The sequence below is a fragment of the Pezoporus flaviventris genome, unplaced genomic scaffold (assembly GCF_033815535.1).
Source record: "Pezoporus flaviventris isolate CSIRO_AGI_PZ_B2104156 unplaced genomic scaffold, CSIRO_AGI_Pfla_v1 ptg000083l, whole genome shotgun sequence".
Taxonomy (NCBI): Eukaryota; Metazoa; Chordata; class Aves; order Psittaciformes; family Psittacidae; genus Pezoporus; species Pezoporus flaviventris.
In genome coordinates this window covers 262,338-283,828 of record NW_026892631.1, presented here as the reverse complement: position 1 = coordinate 283,828, position 21,491 = coordinate 262,338, and the positions used below count along the sequence as shown (strand labels likewise).

General features: G+C 36.3%; 1 protein-coding gene across 4 annotated transcripts in view; it reads left to right on the top strand.

The window, feature by feature from the left end:
* The window catches only part of USH2A (usherin), a 372,149-nt gene that overhangs the window by 156,427 nt on the left and 194,231 nt on the right, over window positions 1–21,491 (top strand). For all 4 annotated transcript variants that reach the window (XR_009747198.1, XM_061475268.1, XM_061475270.1 and 1 more), the window contains exons 31-32: window positions 5,207–5,320; window positions 7,706–7,867. Coding sequence is in view for 3 of the 4 variants with exons in the window: in XM_061475268.1 (XP_061331252.1) it covers window positions 5,207–5,320; window positions 7,706–7,867 (276 nt within the window). In the remaining variant the exon portion in view is untranslated. The remainder of the gene's footprint in view (window positions 1–5,206; window positions 5,321–7,705; window positions 7,868–21,491) is intronic.

Sequence of the window (21,491 nt, the reverse complement as noted above, 5' to 3'; positions counted from 1 at the left end):
AGATCCGTCTATGCCCATTAGGTTTCTGTGAGTTGTCAGGTGGTGCTTGAGTTCCTAATAACCCTAAATCAGAATGGCAAGATGTAGGATCTTATTTCCTTTCAGTTAGTTGGCTTTAGCAGACTAGCAGAGTATTTTACAATATATGCATTCTAAACCAAATTATATTAATATTCTGCAGTATTAAGTTTCTAACTTGATTGAGGTTAGGCCTAAATGAATGTTTACAGTCCAATGCTATTGTATAAATTTATTACTATGAAATGTAAATTATCTGACTAGATAAACCTGAACATTTTATCAAAATTACATCAACTCTTAGCTGCATACCAAAACTTTTATTAATACAAGGAAATCAACTTCTTAATGTTTATGAGGGGTTATTAATTTTTTTAATAGATTAAAATTAATCTCAAAAGAATTGCAAAAAAGTCTTTCTTTCTTTCTCCCTCTGCAAAATCCTAAAATGAATCATCCTGTGGAACAATGGCAAAGTTATCTGAAAGGATCAAGAGTAACATAGTGTTAGATATTGCAGAACCTATACTCTCTATGGTTAATTAACTCCTGCTGCAAAACTGGACTGTTGGGCTAAGCTTTCCTTCAAATTACAGCAGCCAGAGAGATGCCCCATGCTAAGGGGAGTGTGATGTTCCTTTGAAACACTGTAACCCAAACTCTGCCTTCAAGGCCAGTGGTGCTTGCCTTAGATGGTTTGGTGTCAAACTTTCCCTTGCAGAAAAAAAGGCTCTTTCATGCCACAGAAATCCCGTAACTAAAGGAAGTATTTTGTTTCTTTTCTCTTATAGCCAAAGGGTTGGAACAGGTGCCTTCCCATTCAATAATTCTTTAAAATTTTGCAACTCATTCTAAATTTAAGATAGAAAATGCTTTAAAAATGCAGATGTATGCGACAGATTGAGGTACTCAGGCTTTCAGTCCAGAAATGCATATGCAGAAGATGTACTTAAACAGTCTTTGCTACAATCTGTCAAAAACACAAAGTCGAGGACTTCCTTTTCTGGTCAGTGGACTGTGATTAAGTGTACTGTGGCAATGATGCATCTCGACACACAAGTGACTTTGTTGGACAGATGCTGTATGACCTCTGGCATTCAAGTTAGTTAAATAGTCTTTAGATTTGGGGAGGGGAGATTTGGTGAATTATTTTAAAGAGCTTAAACAAGAATTAAGGCAAATCATTTCAATTGCAGTATGTGTATTTCAAAATAGGTCCTGATGAAGTGAAGTGTTAGGAAACAATGAAAAACTCTGGCAAGGAAAAGTCCCTTTGGCAAGACATACACTCAGCTTGTGAAACAAATGGTATTTGTGAGGGTAAGCTGTGTGGTTGACTTTGGGAATCTTAAAATTCAGTAGCAGAGCTGTTTTCAGGCTGTGTATAAAGCACTGCCTGGATTTGATGAATATTGGCTTTCAGAATTGTCTACTTCCACTCTCTCGGGTGTGTGCATTTTTCTGTGGAAGTGAGGAAAAGAACTTTAGTACTTGTGTTACCTCTGTAAGTTTAAATAGCTTTTTTTTGTGTGAGTTGTGTCTGTGGATGAGTAGGCTTAATTTTTGTTTTTATGGAATAGTTCCTTCAGTAAATGTATTCTAAAAAGCTCACCTCAATTTATATTTATTTAATCAATTCATTATGCAGAGTGAAAGCTCTGTAAGTTACCATAAGCAAGTGTGTCTTTTTGTCTCTGACGACTCGGTGGTGTTTTGAAGGAACTTTCTGACAACTCAGGATGACAGATTGGAACAGTGAAGCAGCTGCTTTCATGAAAGTCTTTTAACTGGATGAGGAAATTGCTAAAATACTGTAATTGCATTTGAATCTAATTTTCATTTCTTGTGAACAGAATATTTAGCCCTCATACCTTAGCGGTAAAGCTTGTTTCTTCCTTGGTGAGAAGTGCTACTTTTCTATTAAAAATCTGCCAGAATACTGTAGAATCTGGCTGAGCTATCTAAATATAGGAGACCTGCCTTCTAGATGTACTGAACAAAAGAAACATCTGTTTTATGGAGAAGGGCAAGGAAGAAGCTGGATATTTCATCTTCTCATATACTGTATGCATTAGAATGATGAATGGAATGGATATAAAGACACAACTGACTTGTCCACATATCCATTTTATAGTAAATTCATTCATTGTTGACCCTTTTCTACTGTCCATGTCGATATTTTTATCCTTTATCTACAAGAATGAACCAGCGTTTTCTCCCTGACACAACTCTAAACCTAACTTTAAGTACTGCAAATAATTAAAGATCATTTAAATAAAAGTATAGAAAATTGAATACTAGTTTTGCATATAAAGTGGGCTTAATGTTCTAGGTGTGATTCCAGATCACTGTTTTAGACTGTTAACTTTACATTCATATTTAACAAATGACATTATTCAGTTTCATGGGGTCACTGTGTCAAAATGTCTGTGTTAGAACTTTAATTTATTTCCAAAGGTTCTTGGAGTGGGCAGATAGGAGTGGTGTGTTAGAATGATTTACCATCTCTGATTCCCCATGTGGATTTTAAGGCTTGGAACACAGTCTATGATGTAAATTTTAAGTCTAGATGAATTCAGCTTCTCTGTAGTGTCAGGGTGAATGAATGGGGCTCATATCCCAAATGTGGGAGGCTGACCGTTTTCTTAAATATTGATGATGCCTCTAATTCTATCTCCTGATCAAAGTGACAATTTATCTAGCTCTCTCCTGTTAACTCTAACAGAACACATGGAAGTGTGGTTATGACCAAATTTTCCTTTGCTAGCATCCCACCTTAGAAAGTCTGATGCACTCTTCTCTGGTCAGCAATTATTGTGTATAGACAAGAGATACCAGTCTGAGTGTTATAATTGAGGAGTTAGGTAAAGTTTTTTAAAGCTGTCAACCAACTTAATTGAATCATAGGCTGTTTTTTACTGCAAAATTTATTTTGCTGTGCTGCAAATGAATTCACGTGTATCAGTGGCAATCTTTGCTATGGGACTGCTGACTTTGTACACCAAGACAGTCAGGCACCGAGTGTAAATTTCAGCGACTGGCTAAAAGTGCAGAGGAAATGAGTGGGTAATGAGAGGAGAGCAGCCAGTTCTTTAATTGAATTAAAAGCTGGGTGACACCAATGCAGACACCTGTCCAATTACAGACAGACCAAGGTGTTTACCGTTGCTGTACAAGCGATTTGAAGATGACAGAAATCTTTCCGCCCACAGATTAACATAATGAAGGAGAACAGATTACAGTGGATGCTGGCCAAACAGATAGGTTGGCAGCTGAGGAAAAAGTAGTTTGCTGAAGTATGTAAATAAAATCTGTGCACTTTTCTTATAGCCTACCTATGCAGCACATCTGTTTCTTCATTGCAAGAAAATAGTGCAAGAGTACCTGTGAAGGAAAAAAACATTAATTGGGAAATGGCAAATTATTTTTTTAAGTTGTTGTCTTTGAATAATTTTTTTAAACATAAACCTTGTGTTACAAAAAGGATTTATTTGTTGCTTTGTTGGGGTTTTGTTGTTTCATATTCTTGCTGCCCTCCACAAACCTATAAAGCAGGTGCTTTATATAAAGCCCTTCTACTTTGTCAGAAGTAAACCAAACAGCCTAATCCAAACCTTCCACAGCTATGGGTATCTTTCTGGATATGTGCTACTGCAACTCTCAGTGCCTGAAGCTGTTGGTGACCCCACGGAATATCTTCCATCAGGAAATGCAAGGAGCATTAATTCACTGCTTCATGAGACTGATGCTACAATTTTAAGTGCTAAATGTACAAATAAAACTGAATTGCTTCCTAAAGCGCCGTAGAGTGAATAAAGAGATATTGCTTACACTATACCGTGCTCCTCTTGACTGAGAACTTGCAAATGTCACAGGATTTGGTTTCTGCATGTGTTTATTTGCTGAAGGTTATTTCAGTAGTACCTCTTATACTTTTGCGTGTTTAACCCTCTATGATCTGGAAATAAGTGTTTTGTACTAAGTCTTAGGCAATAAAGATGTTTTTTTCGCTGATGAAATTTCTGTGCTGAAGAATTTACTGTAGACTCCGATACCCTTTATGTGGGGAAAAAGACTTTTTTTAATGAAACCCAAGTTTATGTTGAATTCTATGTAGTAACTGAATGGAGAATAGTAGAAGGGACTAAATTCTTCTACCTGTTTGCGTACACTTAATTCTGACAGGGTTTGCAGTCTTACTGTACTATGGGCTGTTTGGTTAAGAATTGTGGTTCTGTGAGGTACCGTTGGTTTTGCTTTGTGAAATTCCAGCGTTGAACAGTTCTGAAATAACATGGTTTGCTATAAATTTTATTTTTATTAATAAACACTCCATTAATTTTACTAAAAGCTGTGGGAGGCAAGGTTAAAACATGGTTTGAAAAAAACTTGACATGATTTGGCATCTTTTAGTTACTACTGCATCTTAATTCCATATTACTTTAATGTTGGACCTGCTTTGAAATGGAAATTGCTGATGTTTCTGAAAATGACAGTTTTTTTTTCCCATGTAGACCCTCTGTATACTTCAGTTCAAAATCTTGTGTAACTTCCTGAAGTAGTAAGTAGTGATTTGTTACATTTGCTACGACAGAGAGCTGCTCGATGTGTGAGAATCTTCACTAACATAAGCAGGCCAAAAAAACCAAAATATTTTTCTTGTAAACCCTTGGGTATTGTGTCTCCTGAATTATGCTGCTGTAGTAATATAGCAAATATATGGTTTATATGATGCCACTGAAGTAATGGAATACAAGTAGTATGTGTTATACAAAAAAGAGACTTCAGTTTAGGAATGAAAAGGGGGCAACACTGGAGAGAAAGCATTAAAAAATATTTTATTCTGGGAGACGGAAAACTTTGTGAGACAGAGACTAGGAAAAGAAAAAATCGTCTATAGTCATTGTTAAATTAAAATATGCACCTCAGTTTTGAAGTGATATCTGTTATAGTGAGCATAACTAAAGATATTAGTTGCATCATTAAGTATTACAAATAGAATAACATGCTATTTACTTTTAACTTATTTTGCAAAATTTAAGTAGTGGCATAATAGGAATGAAAACTTACAATCTTTTATCTCTTCTGTGTGTAATAGAAAACTTTAATTTTTTTACTTCTGTCTTTGTATTTATATAATCAGCCTGTTCACAGTACGTGCATAGCACCTTGCTTTCTTCTGTTGCAGGCATATTGACAGGTTTGCATCCATTCAAAAACTATGCTGTAACCCTAACTGCTTGCACTTTGGGTGGCTGTACTGAGAGCTTGCATGCATTGAACATTTCCACTCCACAAGAAGGTAAAGTAATTTCAAAGGTCTTGACTTCCACATTTCAGTCATGAATAATAAAACAGGAGAAGAGCTAAATGCTGCAAAGCCATTTGCTGGAAAACCCCAACCTAATCTGATGACAAAGTGCATTGCCAGACCATAATTGCTCCTTTTTTTTTTTTTTTTTTTGGGGGGGGGTGGGGTGCAAAAATGAATCAAACTCCATACCCTTTAATGACATGCATCTTTAATAGCTGTAATGCAGATTAATGGGCTTTTTAATTGCTGTTACATTGTTCATGCAGGAGCCTTGTCATTAATATGAAGCATCTGAAAGATTAATGAAAGCTTCCGCATTTTACTATGGCTCAGAAGTAAATCTAGAGACAGTCTGACTAAAAAGAATTGATTGTATAGCACAGTATGAAATTGAGAATCAAATGTTTGATTTCCATAGTTTCTTTTAACTGCTAAACACGAGAAATAGGCAACAATTGTTTCAGTGTGATGAAACCTCCAAATGCCGATTGAATTGTTTATTAATCACTCTTCAGTTTTTCCATATTTTTTTTCCTAAACCCTTATAAATGTTGTTCTGCTCAAACTTAAAGGTTGTAAGTGTAAATGAATGTTTTCCATGCTTGCATTAAGAACTACAGCAGGAAGAAAGAGAAAATACATTACAGTTCTGACTTTAGAGACTAGGCTGAGAAGTAACATGCATCAATTACTGGAGCAAATGCACCCAAAATATCTGTGACGTATCTAACTCTATTCTCAATTAAACATGAAGTTCAAATCTCCTAGTTCTGTCATCCTAACGCAGTGTTTAATCTAGTTAAAATCATCAGTTACTCCAAACTTATACCAGTTGAATAATGAAGAATTTGATGTGTATTTATAGGATAGTAGTTGATTTTCCATAATGCAAAGTAGTTTCCAAAATTCCCTCCTTCCCACAGTTCTTCAGTTTATCTTCTCCTGGAAACTAGATAGTAATGCAGTACCAATGAAACATATCAAATCTTAGCATGAAGTCATGTGGAATACAACCATAATGAAGCAGTGTTGAACTGCTGCCAAAGCAGGTAGTCATGCAAGATGTTGTCCTGACGAGAACAGTCCTCAAGACTGCAGTCTAATAACATTGCCAGGACAGCATTTTGATGCGAACATGTTAGCAACTGCCAGCAGCACCAATCAAATGAAAACTAAATTATCACCTCTTGGAAGTTCTAGATAAACTGAGTTTGTCTAATGGCATTATCCATGAAAGGGTGTAGCCTCTGACAGACAAATAGTTAATAATGGATTCCCATGATGTAAACATGAAATACAGTATGGTGTATTATAGTAACTTAAAAAGAAATTGTTTATGTCTTCTTTTCTCAGCTTAGTCAATGCAGTGGGAATTCTTGCAAGTGTTTGAGAAAAACATCCACTGTCTTCAGATGTGCTGTCACATTGGCAAGGTTTAGGCAAGAAGAGATTTTTCTAATTTTTTTTCCCTGCCAAAGATCAAATAAAGCCATGGGGAACATGTGTTTTTTCCCTCAGGAGAATTGAACAAAAAGTCAATGTGTGGAGTTTCTATTTTTGGGTGCTGTTGTTGCATGCTCTTCGTAACAATAAATTGATGATACAGAAGACAAACACCATATCACACCCTCCAGCTATCCCTGTTTCCCTGTTGAAACATTCATTACTTTATATTGTTTTCACATTGCCAGCCACTGGTAGTTATTGTTTTAAATTGCTAGCACAGAGCTTGTAAATTACAAGAAATTCCTCCCAGAATAAGGCCTGAATTCTTCTCCCCTTGTGATATTCAGTGGGATTGCTTGTGCTTCTAGCATATAACTCATTGGAATGGTGAGAGAACTCAGCTTTTAAATTATTACCCATGGCCAATGTTCAGTATATTATATGCATAAAATTGATGCTAAACAAACATTACTAAGTGCGTTGATTATGAAAAGTGTGAAATAGGGGGTAGTGCATAAGAACATGGCACCTGCATTTGTGGTTATAAAGAACGATCACTTTGTATTTAGGAATAAAAGCATGAAGGAAGAGGAAATAATTTGTATTAAAAAATGGACATTACTAAAATTATGTACCCCTTCCCTTGCTCAGTGTTATCAAGCTGGAAAGATAAAGCTATATGAGTATAATCATTCTCCTAAAAAGGAAAAGACTATATCCTTGTCTTTCACAGAAGCTTTTGTTTGGCTAGGAAACATTACATGTAATAGGAGGGTTCTCAAAATGCTGGCATGTTGCAAACCAAAAATATCTTCTGAAATTTCAGCTTTACCAAAATTATTCTGGCAGTAGCTGCTCACTGAAATTATTTATTATTTGTGGAAATATGATATAATATAATACAATGTTATACTTTTTTTTCCCCAGCCCCTGAAGATGTGCAATCACCCACAGCAATATCCTTTCCCACGTCCCTGCTGATGACTTGGAGTCCACCCAAAACACCAAATGGTATTATTACACAATATACTTTATATATGAACGGAGTACCAATTTACTTAGGAAATGGAACTAAATATGTTGTAAAAGGTGAGTTCTCTGGTGGGTAGAATGTCAGATGGGTTTCTCATAGTTGCTATGAATAATTAGATGACTGACCCCTTCTTATTTCAGAGGAAAAGTAAAATACTTTTAAAACGGGTTGGATGCACTTTGAACCCTGGTGGGTTCTGTTTTTTAAAGAATCCTTCATAGAACGCTCTGTTGGGACCCTCAGAAATTAATGTTGCAATGCTGTAGCTAAATCTTGTGCTGTATTGTCCTCTTTCACAGAACCTGAGTCATCTTTTTAGTGGTTTTACAACTTTCTGATCTTGTACCGTCTAGCTCTCAAAACAAGTAAACTGTAAGGTGTTGAAGACAAGATATTATGTACACGTTTAGCAGTTTTCCTACTGTCTTCCTTAAATGTTCTTAATTAGAGACACTGAATAGCCCATGTTTAATTAATTTGTTAAGAGCATAAGCTAATAATCCATTTTCTTCTTCTAAGTTATGCAGTGTGTCAATAACCAAGTTATACCAGTACTCTTAAACTACTACATAGAAGCTAAATGTCTGTTATTTGGCAATGCAGTAAAGTACAGTAATCTGACTTCCTATTTTAATGTAATTGGTGTAGTTTAATGGAGTGCCTGAGTGTTTTTAATCAAACATTTTTAAAACACCAAAAACCAAAATAAAAAAAAAAAAATTGAGCTAGAAGTATCATAGCATAAGCACTACTCTGGACCCATCAGAATTGTATATGGTGGTAGGTACAGGTAAAAATAGTGTTTCATATCAGACAGCTGGGGTTGGGGGAAAAGGGGTACTGAGACCCTACTTTCTTTTTAATGTAAGGCCTTAAAATTCAAAGCCATTTCTGCACCTTGAGTTAGTATAAAACATAGTTAAAAATTCATCTAGTTCAAATTTCTTTGCCTTGCACAGGCCATAAGATACTGGTGTGGTGGGTCAGTTTTGACACTGAAAAATGAATCCAGTTAGAGAACCTCCTGAAGGCTGTTGATGATTGCTGTAATAAATAGTGCACACTTTAAGTCAAACTTTTTCATTCTGTATTCAAAGGTAATGGATTTTTCGTAACCATAGTAACCTTAGTGTATTTCTGGATAAATACACAAGGTATATACATTCTGGTTTTGTTTTTGAATATAAACTACCACATTATGTATTACTAATAATATGAAAAATAGGATATAGGTTAGCGTAATGACAGCTCAAACTAGGGTGCATTTTTCTTCTGGAAAAAAATTAATATTTATCAAAAGCATAGGTTCAATTAATTTCTCCCATATTCCCAGTTTTCTGGTATTCTTGTAGAGCCATTTATCTTCTTTTGCAAGATCTCCATTAATCTGTTATTGCTATACCATAACACTGTTCTTAAGAATCTTGAAGTGTAAATAGTTGTGCTTCCAATCTTATTAAAATCATTACTGAAACTTCATCACAGATAGTTTTACTGATGTGTTCACCTGCAACATGGTTAAAAACTGACCAAGCAATATAATCATTTGAGATGTACACCTTATTTTGTTGGTTCTAGATTCATGTCTGATTGTATTCTGACTGATAGCCAAAACTAATTGAGAGGAGTTGCATCAAGTAACTTTTGTAATTCTTCAAAAATACAAAAGAGGATAACTTAAAAAAGGGCAGGACTTGATTCCTTATATTCTACCTCTAAATCTTAAATGATAACAGAGAATCTTCCTTATTCAAAAGAGATGTCTAGTGGATCAGATTGTATTGCCCTATTCAGTACAACAGAAGAGCCACTCTTGCCTACCCTTTGGATCCATTTTATTCAGCTGCCAGTTTCTCACTCTGACTGAAGGGGAAGGTCAATGTGAGCCAGCAGTCTGGGATTTGGGTCAGTAGAAATCTCAGTCATCCTGAATCGGGTTTATTTAAGATCTTGCTTAGATTTCCATTTATCTTTAATTTGTCATGGTTTTGCTTCATTTTGGAGCCCGAGATTTTCTTCTTTGTAGGCTAGAGGTAAAAAAAAAAAAAAAAGGTATAACTGTTTTTTTTGCAAGGGTTGTGGTTTTACAGTAAAATGTTAGAGCTTTTGGCTTTCCAGTGTTATACATGTCTCTCTCCTAGAGAGGCTTTTAATTTCAGCATTTATGCTAGTGATGTCGGTGACTTATTGCCTCAACATAATACGCTATTGACCCTAAACAGAGATACAAAGTTCATTGTCTCTGACATGTTTCCTGTTCATTCACCAAAATGATTTCCTAATTTAATAACTATACAACTGAATTCCTGACCAGAAGTCTATACCAGAGAGTCATAGATCCTCTGTGGTTTTTGAAGCACTGTGTCTATTGAAATGGGGTTCTTTAAACCTTTTATGAAGGCATCAATTCTGTCTAAAAATTAATGCTTCTCTGACTTTCACTTCAGACCATGGAAAGTAGGTTTAAGCCCATACTAATTAATCTGTAACTGGAGGAGGGATATGTTTCCTCAACACCATAATTGCAAATATATTGTTAACTGACTTTCTGATCCTGACAGTTACTGAGTGCTTGAAATACTCATTGATTTTCATGGAAATTCAAGTATTTGTTTCCTCTGGGGGTTGAGCTGTAATTAAAAAAGAGACCCTTTAAAAGCACATATGGCAAATGTACACTTTACCACATTGAAAAGGGGGACCTATTAGGCATCCATCATCCATTAGTGCCTTTAAATATCTTCCCCTTATCGATAAACTCAGTGTCTGTGTTATAAGCAGTGAAGCACTGAAATGAAGCCATCTCCTGTACCACACCACCTTTGTTAACTGTCTCTTATTTTCTGCATCTCACCTTTAAGCATTTGCCTTATGTGGTACTACTTCCTTGTGCAACCTGGATTCTATTTCACATCCTGAATTCCTGTGGAAGCCTAATGTTGCCAAGGAGTAGAGAAAAGCCAAGAGGAAATACCCAGTCCAGGATCACACATGGAATTTAGGCTGTGTGAATCCTAATATGAATATGCCCCCAAATTCATACTTTCAGTTCCTCTATGTGAGAGTGCAGAAGCTCCTGTAACCAATAGCTGCAGCTTAGGAAAGCAGTTGCAGTAAGGTTCTACTCTCCAAACCTGCATTCCTTACTTCTGTAGAGATGACTAGCAGCTGAGAGGAGATGGAGAAGCTTGTACGCTTACCTTCAAAACTCTTAACAGAGACACACTGAGAGGCTTTTCATATTAGGAAAGTTTGAAGTGATTTTTCCTGGGGAGGTAAAAATATGCTTCTCTCCCCCATCCAAACACTAACAGGCAAAACTGAAGCTTATACTTTGAAATGTGGAGATTTCTTTTCAGGTTTTAACTTTACGCAGTTATTTTTTCTTTTTTTTTTCTTTTTTTCTTTAAATTAGTCTGAAAAAGTTTCCATCTGCCGTAGATGAAAGAGAAGACAGGGTGGGTTTTATACTGAAAACTACTACACTGCACTGGCCTGATCTTCCATTAGGCAGGAAGGTGGCCTAATAAATGCAAAGAGTACAGTAAAAGCCTAATAAATGCAAAGAGACAGTAATGACTGAATGTGACCCAAGTACTGAGTTTTGTTTTGGTGGAAACCTTACTGTTGTGAAGAAACTTCAGAAAAAATATTCATCTATCCTTAAGTGCTGAGCATTTGATGGGGAGAGAAAAGGTGTTTGTTACTTAATAAGTTTACAAAGAGAAATAACTTCGTAGATATGTTCAGAAAACAAAAACTATGTAAGTATATCTTTGCACTGAGCTTGGCATTGAGGATGTATGTCTGCATTTTCTGCAGCACTAGGTACTTGACAATGTTAACAAATTGGGTTTGTATAATTTCCCTAGCAGAACCTAATGGTTCTCATCATGAATCTTTAAAAGGAAGATATTCTTATTAAGCCTCACCTGTATGAAACTTTTATTTCCATGCCAACCTGAAAGAAGTGTTTCCAGTTTTTCAGGAAAGAGACCCTGTCAACTGTGTTAGAAGGGCAGATACTCAACTGAGTTAAACAAGTGTAGAGTTATCCTAAATTGCTTGCCCGAGAGTTTAAAAAACCTGTGACATACTGCTTTGCACCAAATTTCATGCCCAAGAGTTTAAAAAAACTGTGACGTACTGCTTTGCACCAGGTTTCTGGGCAAAATATTAAGGAGAGCCTTGGAAAAAGTGAGAAAGAGATGTCCTCACTGTTTTGTCTAAAAGCATGAACTAGCTTCGGCTTAGTCAAATTGTTATTTGACCTGAGCATGGGAAGGCTGATCCTCTGAAACCAGGATAAAATGGGAGCCTTGTTTTTCTGGGGGTAAGAGGCAGATGTTTGACATCTGTGCAAACAGAGCTTAGCATATCTGATCTTAAAAAATGGGAGAACTCTAAATTAGTACCTGTATTTTTAATTTATGTTGCTCTAAACCAGCACACACTATGCACAGCTATGAACAATTATTACATTTTAGTGAAAAATCAGCAAAGTTTTTGTCCTTTTTATCCCTCTGACTACTACTGCTTGTTTTAAATGATAGATCATGATAATAAAAGTAAAATTCATCATCATATCTGTATAATGCTAATTGCCCAGTGAAATAACTTGAACAAGAAATTATATTACAGGGCAATTGTGATATCATGTATCACTGCAAGAACCTGAATCACTAAGAAGAAAATACTTGTTCTCTAAGGTTTAAGGTGTAGGTTTTATGGTTACATTTCATATAGTTTTTTTTAGGTTTAGCTACATTTAAAAACATCAATTTCCAGCCCTAAGGATTTGCTTTCCTCTGGTTTAGTTCCTGCTCAAAGATGACAGACAGCTTTTGCCTTAAAGGAAAAAAAAACAAAAAAAATCTGTAGACCTCTGGTATGAGTTTATTGCCCAGCTTCCAGATTGCAGTGAATCACATGTAAATACCAAATGAACCAGTCTGTTCACTAGAGTGTTTTGAAAAGAGCTGTTTGCTATCCAATACAATGTTAGTGCTAGATTTATGTATATTATTGCTCTTAATGTCAGAATTCCTCATCTTTTTGTGAAACAGACTTCTTTAACACCATTATGAGCATTGAAAAGTTAGTATTCACCTCTTAGCAGTTAGAATTGGCTATCCAAAACATCTTGCACGTGACTCAAAGAGATATGCCCTGGTGTCTCTTTGTAATTTTAGAGTCTTGCAATACCATGATGCAATTCCATGCCCACCCCTTATATTTGGCTTAGAGACATATTCAGCTGATAATGCATATGGGAAACGACACGTTTCCCAGGGTGGCACATAAAGAGCACCTGCTGCTCCAGGCTTTATTCTGGCCTGGGTATGCATTTAAGTAAAGATAAATTGGTGCACCTAGCACTAGGGGGCAGAGTACACCTGTCTTAGAGGAGAAGCTGCCTTCCTCTACAAGTTGTAGGTGTATTAGAAAGCACGTTTGATACACCTGAATAGGCAACACTGACATTGCCAGTGACTGGTACTATCGTAATTAATCCCACATATCCAGAATGCACATTCAGCAGGCACAAAACCAAAGGGCAAATGGGCGTCTGAGTCTGGCATTCCTGTATTTCAGCTTCAGACAGAAATATATGGTACACTCATTGACTTAATAATACAGATCTGGGGAATTTAGAAGGGTGGGGTGTTGGGGTAAGGGTAAAAGCATTATGTTTATTTGTAGCAGCTCTGTTGTATCATTTTCTGTTGCAGTGCATTAGAGCAGTGTTAAATAAAATCTGCTTATTTAAAATCCTTTTAAATAGTGTTTAAATATTTCCTGCTGATACAATCTGCTAAAGTAGTTATCCTTGCTGCAGATTTCAGTTAACCTTGTCACAGATATTAAGCCTGAAGCTGCACAGACTTTTAGGGAGCTTGATTATAGAGCAAAACCTAATGGTGTCATTATAAAACCACAGCTGGACAAGCTTCTGGAGTCCTTGTCCTTTGATCAGATTTGGGTAACACAGCAAGCCAGGAGAGAACTCACGCTAACCCTGCTGGAATTGCTGAGCTCTCAGGTTGCTTGAGTACTCCTTTCTAAAAATTAAAATGGAACAGAAATTGTAACATGAGAGTGATTAGTGCTTTCCAATCTTCTCTATGTACCAACGCAAACTGGGACAAATTGCTTCTCCAAAGCTAATAGCTACAGAACAGGGAGAGTCCTTTTTTTCATGCCTCCTTTCCCTTCTGACAGCATAGGAAGTATTTTGGCTCTCAGCTCTGTTTTTAAACAAGAGAAGAAAACAAATTAATCTCCAGGCTTTATCTAAATTCCATGACAAGAATTCAACCCACTAGCAAATGTAAAACTCCCAGATTATTTTGTCCTGTGATCTTCCTTCAAACTTAGTTGTCAGAATCAGATATGTATAGGCCTCTAGTTCTTTATTTGCTCCTTCACAGATTGGTGATCAGACTTAAAGATGCTGAGATCTCTTCAAAGGCAGCATGTACTGTGGAGGACAGATTTAAATCAAGTATTTATTGAGTTCAGTTTGTAAAATTTAAGTGCAGCCTTTCTTCTTTTTTTGTTGGTGTTTTTTCACTGCCATGTGGATTTGCAGGTCTTCTCCAAGCAGCAGATTCTCATTTTACGACTTTCTGAGACTGGTTTGTTGTGATGTTGCCTGTATGGGCCAGTTTGAGCAAGAGAGGTTCAATCTTCTGCATTTTGTCTACTTTCCCCTCGGATTTCTGAAACGTGTCATCTGTTTCTCTGCATTTTGTCTTTTATCAGTTAGAACTCCATATAGGGCCCTACTAAGTGCTATAGTTTCTCTTTGTGAGCAGTTGTAACATGGTGACCACTCTTTGCTATTAGACATTAAGAGGTCTCCTTAGATTTATAAGTGGAATATGTTTTCCTGGCCATGTGCTCATAGCCTGCAATACTTTTTGTGGGATCTTGTTTTCAATTGTATGTCTGGTAATTGTGGTTGCCTGAACCTAGCAAGGCAAAGTGATGGGGTCTGTTCTGATTTAAATTTTGCTGACAGAGGGATTCATGAAATGCTAAGTAAATGATTTATGCTTAGTTTCATGTAATGCTGAATTCATGTATATAAGTGCCTCTTGCACAGACTGACTAAGGCCGTCTTCTGTGGTGCTTGTGCCCTGCTTCTGTTTGAATCTCTAGATATCCATTCATAGGGGTAAACCTCACTTAGCTCTAACTTAACAGGCTTTAAGGGATTGTGGCAGTCTTCTTGATATTGCGGGCTGCATAATGAAGCTTCTCTCTGAGATTTCTGCCCTGGAAAACACACTCATATTTCTCCTTGCTAGTTTAGGACCACTTGGTCTCCTGAGCTGCCAAACACTTGATGTAATATCTAATTTAAGATAGATATGTTCTTCCATGCTGCTGTTATAAATTGCGTTGGTTTATCAGCTGTGATAATTATTCTGAGTAGTACATGGATTCCTGTTTGGCTTGTACTAGACATAGACACTTCTGTCTATACCAAATGTGTCCCAACCTTTCTTTAACGCTAGCGGAATAGTAATAGCTGGTGACAATATACAGGCAGGTAACACCACAGTAATACTTCTTGAGGGCTCCCAAACAGGGATTCCCCTTTTCCTTGATTTTATTAAATATATGGCCAGGGGGGTGTTGAGTCATTAACTGCTACTTAAATACTTCCAGCATTTTACTTATTGAAAAACCAGAAAGCTGTAATGACAAAAACTTATGAAAAGGGGAATTCTTGATGTTTGCATATGTTTCAGGCTTTTTATCTCAATAAATCTGAGCAACTTCCTTACAATTTGCATTTCTAAAAAGCTTCACCAGTTAATGTCTTTTTCTGTTACTTTAAGTCCAGACCTTCCTGAGTATTCTCCATCTTCCAGAAGTCTTGAGTGTGAGCAATACAAGCCTGAGTGTTAAAAGCCGCAGAATATTTGGATATAAGTTTGGTTTGTTTTTTTTTTAATTGATGGTTTGTATGATTGGAGGAGAATTCCCAAAATGTGCTTCCCTGTCCTCCTAAGTTAGGTGAAAACAGGGCAAAGCATAAATAATGTCACAAAAAGCATGAAAGGCATTCTAGGATACTTTCTTTCCTGTTGAAACTCTGCCAGAAATCTAACCTAGGTTTCTACACTGGTTGCCTGAATTGTTTACATAAAGTTTAATAGCCTTTTAGTTAGTACTGAATTCCATCATGCTTTCCACTATCCTTCCATGAAATATTGTATTTTTATGGCAATCTATTTCTGATTGAAGCATTTTACATAAATTGTAGTTGGACTTTGAAAGCTTCTAGGGGTTTCCTTTTTTCTCTTTTCTTTCCCATAATTTTTATTGTATAAATAGAGACACATTAAAGTGATGTGTTGCTAAGAAATTAACTAGTGCATGGGAACAGATATTTAAATGGACATAAAACTGAATTGGTAAGAATAATATCAGATTAATGTGCTTTAAGTAAGGCTTAGACTCATGGTCTTTAAATGAATGGAAAGGTAGACAATAAACATTGCTGTTGTTTCTCTGATGGTTTCTTTGGATATGCCGTGGTCCTTTATTATAGAGGCACATTTTAGTCACATTTACAGTAAGCATGTTTTGTTTTCTTTTTCTGTGGGTCTGGGTATGTTTGTGGCTACATGCAAATAAGCATCTGGATTTCTAATGTAAAAGAATAGTGCTGTTAAATCATTTTGGTAAGGAGCAGTGATGCACAAAGCCTGTACATGAAAGAGAATAAGTCATCAGGTGGGAAATAGTGAATTTTTACCCTGATAATATGTATGTTATATGATAATACACTGCCTATTTTATGTATCTGGAAACATATCATTAGCAATTTGTTTTAAAGTTTTTCTAGTTAGTATAAATCTAATTAGTATAAATAAAAATTCAGAGTTGGAATTGGTGCTGAAGAGAGAGTAGTAGCAGCTAAATCAGCTCTGCCAGCAGCTGAATTTCGCATTTGTGTTAGAACAGTGAGTAAATAGCTTTGCATCCCCTCTGTTAGTGGAGGTGACTGGAGAATCTGCCTTACTAAAAGCTTCTGGGTCCTCACTGCTTACCTTTTCAGGATAGTTGACTATGCTGGGTAAGTTCGTACAAACAATGCACAAGTGGTGAGAATGTCCACAGTGTATTCTAGGAGAAATGTAGAAAATTAAGGAAATTATCAGTAGTGGAAAGTAACCCATGTTGGTATAGTGTGTGAATAGCTTCCTCTTATTGAATTTTGTTCTGATTACTGTTAGCTTTCTGATTAAGGAATAATAATTTAATCCAATTCACATGAATGTTCACATGTTCTCATAAGCTGGCACGCTAGCATTTTCATCAGCTCAAGGGTAAGAATCCTCTCCTACATATCAAATAATTGTGGTGACTTTTTCTATTCTTAAAAGTTAGGGGAAAAGTATTATTTTCCTTTTAACTTATGTGTTTTGAATTTGTGAGCTATGGCTCTTGGGATTTCATAGCATTGTTGCAATGTCACTTAACAGTTTTTAAGGTGTTAGATTGTACTGGGAATTAAAATGCATGCATAATTAAAGTCTTTTTCCTAAGTTTACAGGTAGAGATGAAGTGCGTAGAAAGCTAGTCAAGGAAAACTCAAAGTTTTCCTTGATACACTTAAGAAACATTAAGATCAAATGCATAAATAAATAGATAAATAAATGTTATCGGAAGAAGACAGGTACAAGTTTCAGCTTAACTTAGAAAAGCAGTTGCATGACAGATATTGAGGAAAAGTAAATAATTGGTGGTTAGGACTAGAACATAATTTAAAATATTTGCACACAAGCAAAGAAAAATCCATGGAACTAAATTTGACCTAAGTGTAAACTAAACTCAGTTCAAAACAGTTGAGAGAAATTACAAGATGACTTCTTCCACCAAAGAGCCTGCCCCTGTTGATGCTTCTTTGGAGTTACAGGAATCAATACTGTAGTGCTCCAGCCAAAGAACCAAAAAATACTAAAGCAATTTATACTAAGATCATTCCTTATTCCTACATGTTATCACCTGGTAGCAGAGTGCTTCTTAGGAGTAGAACTGCCGTGGGGGAAAGCCACAGGCTCTGCAAAATCTGTGGCCTTCATGTGCTGTCATACAAATTGTGGTCACAGCAGGTATTAGTTTACAGGCTTCAGCAGAGAAGCTGAGGACATGAATGTACAAGGAGATTAGCCTACTCTTCCAGGAGATACAACTGGAGGAGCAGTACATCATGTTAAGTCTGAAGTGTAAGGAAGTTTCGGTTGCAAGTTCTGTGTTCACTTGACAAATTAGGTAGAGGACTTGAGTTTTCTCTGGCACCTTCTGAAAGCACTGCCATTTAACATCTGCTTCTTCCAGTCATGTCCCTGAGTATAACAAGAAAATGCAGAAAGAGGACACCAATACTGTGACATAAAGCAGATACATTAGTAGACATTGTTGGGAATGTATAATGTCTTTTGCTTTTCCACAGGAAAGAAAAAGTATGATTATAAAATCTAAACAGTCTAGCTGGAAAGGAAGGAAAAAGAATTGTGGAGCAGTGGGACTGAAAAATATACTGTGTTCTACATATGTGAGAGTGGAGGCGGGGGGAGAGGGTTGGCATGAAATACGAAAGCCTCTTAAGGGTTCGCCACTTGTGAATTATGCATCTTGCTCTCACTAGTAGGTGTAAATGCATAATTCTAATCTGTTCTTATGACTTATTTATAACATGAAGTATAATGTAAATTCTGTGCCTCCTTTGTAGAAGCTTAACATGCTGGTTAAAGTATGAAGATATTTCAGGGAGCCTACACAGACAACTTTCTTGGCATAGCCCTCTGTTGCCAGTTAAAGAGCATAGACTTCAAACAATAAATTAAAATAGCTATACCCCCTATTAACAGGAGGAATACAGACAGGATGTAAGAAATCAGGATCAACAGATAATAAGAAAAGCATTCATCTTGAAATAAACTACTCTGCATTATTATTATTTATGATAGTTACTGTTATTAATAAAGTACATGTGGAATAGAGAAAAAGCCTGCAACACCCACTGAATTTATGAGTCTGGGGACAAATGCATGCTCTTTCCTTTATATCACTGGCACTGATCGATCTCTATTTTTCCCTTATGATGGTTTATGCCATTATAACTGTTTGGTGGCTCCTTACTACTGAGTTATGGTTGCAAAGCACTTCACGAATGAGAACAAGCCTCTGAACATTACATCCCAATCTGCACATCCTATAGATACGCCATCATACAGGGCAGCTGACTGCACCACCTGTGATCTGTGTACCCACAAACATGATTTATTCCTGTAATCCCAGTTAAATGCATCACATCAGATTGTGGCAGTTATATTAACTGATGACATTACTGATGCTACATGACATAAGTGGGTAGTACAACATGTCAGGTTGAAAAAAATTTGTGCTTTTCAGGGTTTTTTAAGTTTGGGTTTGTTTTTGTTATTTGGTTGGTTTGGTTTTGGGTTTTTTGGTTTTTTTTTGTGGTTTTATTTTTTTGTTTGTTTGTTTTTCTTTTCTTTAGAGTAAGATATATAAATAGCACGTAAACTTTTTTCTTTTTAAAAAGGGAGGGAGGGGGATCCCAAATATTTCCCCCAACCACTTGTTGTCCATATTAATGACTTAATATCTATCTAATTGTTCTGGTAAGGACCGAGGAAACTAGATAGAAGTACAGTCTATTTCACTATGCTGCTAATTCTATGGGCAGCTCAAAACCAGCTCAGCTTTTATAGTCTTACAACAGATTTAACTTGCTATAAATTGTCTTGTTTAGGAACAGTGCTCAGAAGCTGAATACTCCCATTATAGCTGTTCCAGCACCATAGTAATGTTTTAGCAAAACCCTTTATTCTCTGACTATAATTCAGATATACAGAGCTGTTCCTTCCGGTCCTGGAAAAGTGATAGTATCTCTTCTTCAGAAACTCTTAAACCACATGTTGCCTTGCCCTGATAGTGAGAGTTGTTCTCTAATAATCTTGCATTCATGGGTCTATACAGAATGGTGGAACTAGTTACCCATAGTGGCTGTAAAAATACATATATAGCTCAATAAAGCTCATAACCTATAAAACATTAATCTGTAATCTCTACTTGATATCAGTTCAAGCAACCATTGTCATATTTTTCTTTTGGCTCCAAATTAGATTAATTATTCTGAAAATCCCACTTTTTAAATTTACTGGATGTCCTTTTCTCCCTGTATTACTGAAAGGGAGCTCATGGGAACACAAGGTCCTAATTGCTTTCCTATGTAGGACTTAGTATCTTATATACCTGCCTGGTGTGTCATCTTCTTTGTTTCCTTTATACAGGTTGGTTTTTTAGCGTCTCTTCCTAAAAGAGTGTTTGTAAGCCTGTGCTTTCTCACTGCCATTTTCCAGCCAAACTTTATTTCTGTATTTTGTAATATATGCTATTCCAGATGAGACTGCACTATTGATTTATATAAAATGATAGTATTAGTTGCTGTATTACTTACCATATATTCTTATATAACTTAATATCCTACTGGCTTCTCTTACTACAGCTGCATATTTGCATGTGTTCTTCAGCAGCCTGTAAAAGTGGCAGTCAGGCACTTCTGACCTGAACTGATAGCTCAGCAACAGATATAAACTGGATCTGAATTCTGTTTCTCCCACTGCAGCAAGATTGGAATTACTTGGGAATACAGGATGTACTTCTGTTAGAGAGCCAAGGGATTCTTGGTCATACTAATGTGAATTCAGAGCAGTTCCATTTTTATAGCAGCAGGTATCTGTGATTCAAATTTGCAAAGTAGTTGCCTAGTGAAAATATATTTTTCCAGTTGTGAACATAAAGCTGAAGTAATACAGAGGTAAAAATGTTCAAAACACTTCCCCCCCCTTCCCCTTTTCACAGTTTTGGGCTCAACATTGACTGAGAGATGATGATTCTTATGACTTATACTAATAACTCCCCTCTATTTAAGCTGATAGCAATACAGTGGCTGGATTGGAAGCATTCATTAATGGAAATCTTCTTTTAAATCTTAAAAGAGGGCCGTGTCATGCCATATTACATGTAAAGGAATGACAAAGAGTAAAACAAACTAAGATAGTGATATTGGTATGACCATTATTACTGCTCTTCAGGGGCCTGGTAAGAATTTATGTGATATGTCCTCTTTCTGCTTTCTCCCCCTTTGACCTTCAAATTCACTTTATTTGTCCAGCTGTTATAGTTGAAGTAAATAGGGAGACAATGAATGATTTTAATTCTAGCAAACAAAAATGTAACTTGAAAGATCATTAGATTCAGTTGATGCTGAATATTTGCACTGACTGGCTGTATATTGTTTTGACAACAAGAAAAGCCTTTAAAAACATTCTTAGGACACCTGTATATTTTTCTGATGGTGACTAATGATGATGGGACATGGTAGAAAATCAGGGATGTCAGGGGAAGGAAGATTCCAAGGATCTTCATGCATGTACAATGATTCTTCTGTGGTCAGTGACATGGGATGTCTTTACACATGGAATCAAGTAGATTAATTGATGGTAAAGTATTAAGAGAAGTTTAAATGTCCTTCTCTGATGCTTCCCGTCATTTTTTTCTAAACAGTGTGGTGTGTGATACTCCACATGATTTGAGTTTTCTTCATTTGAGCACCTTTAGGACTTCAAG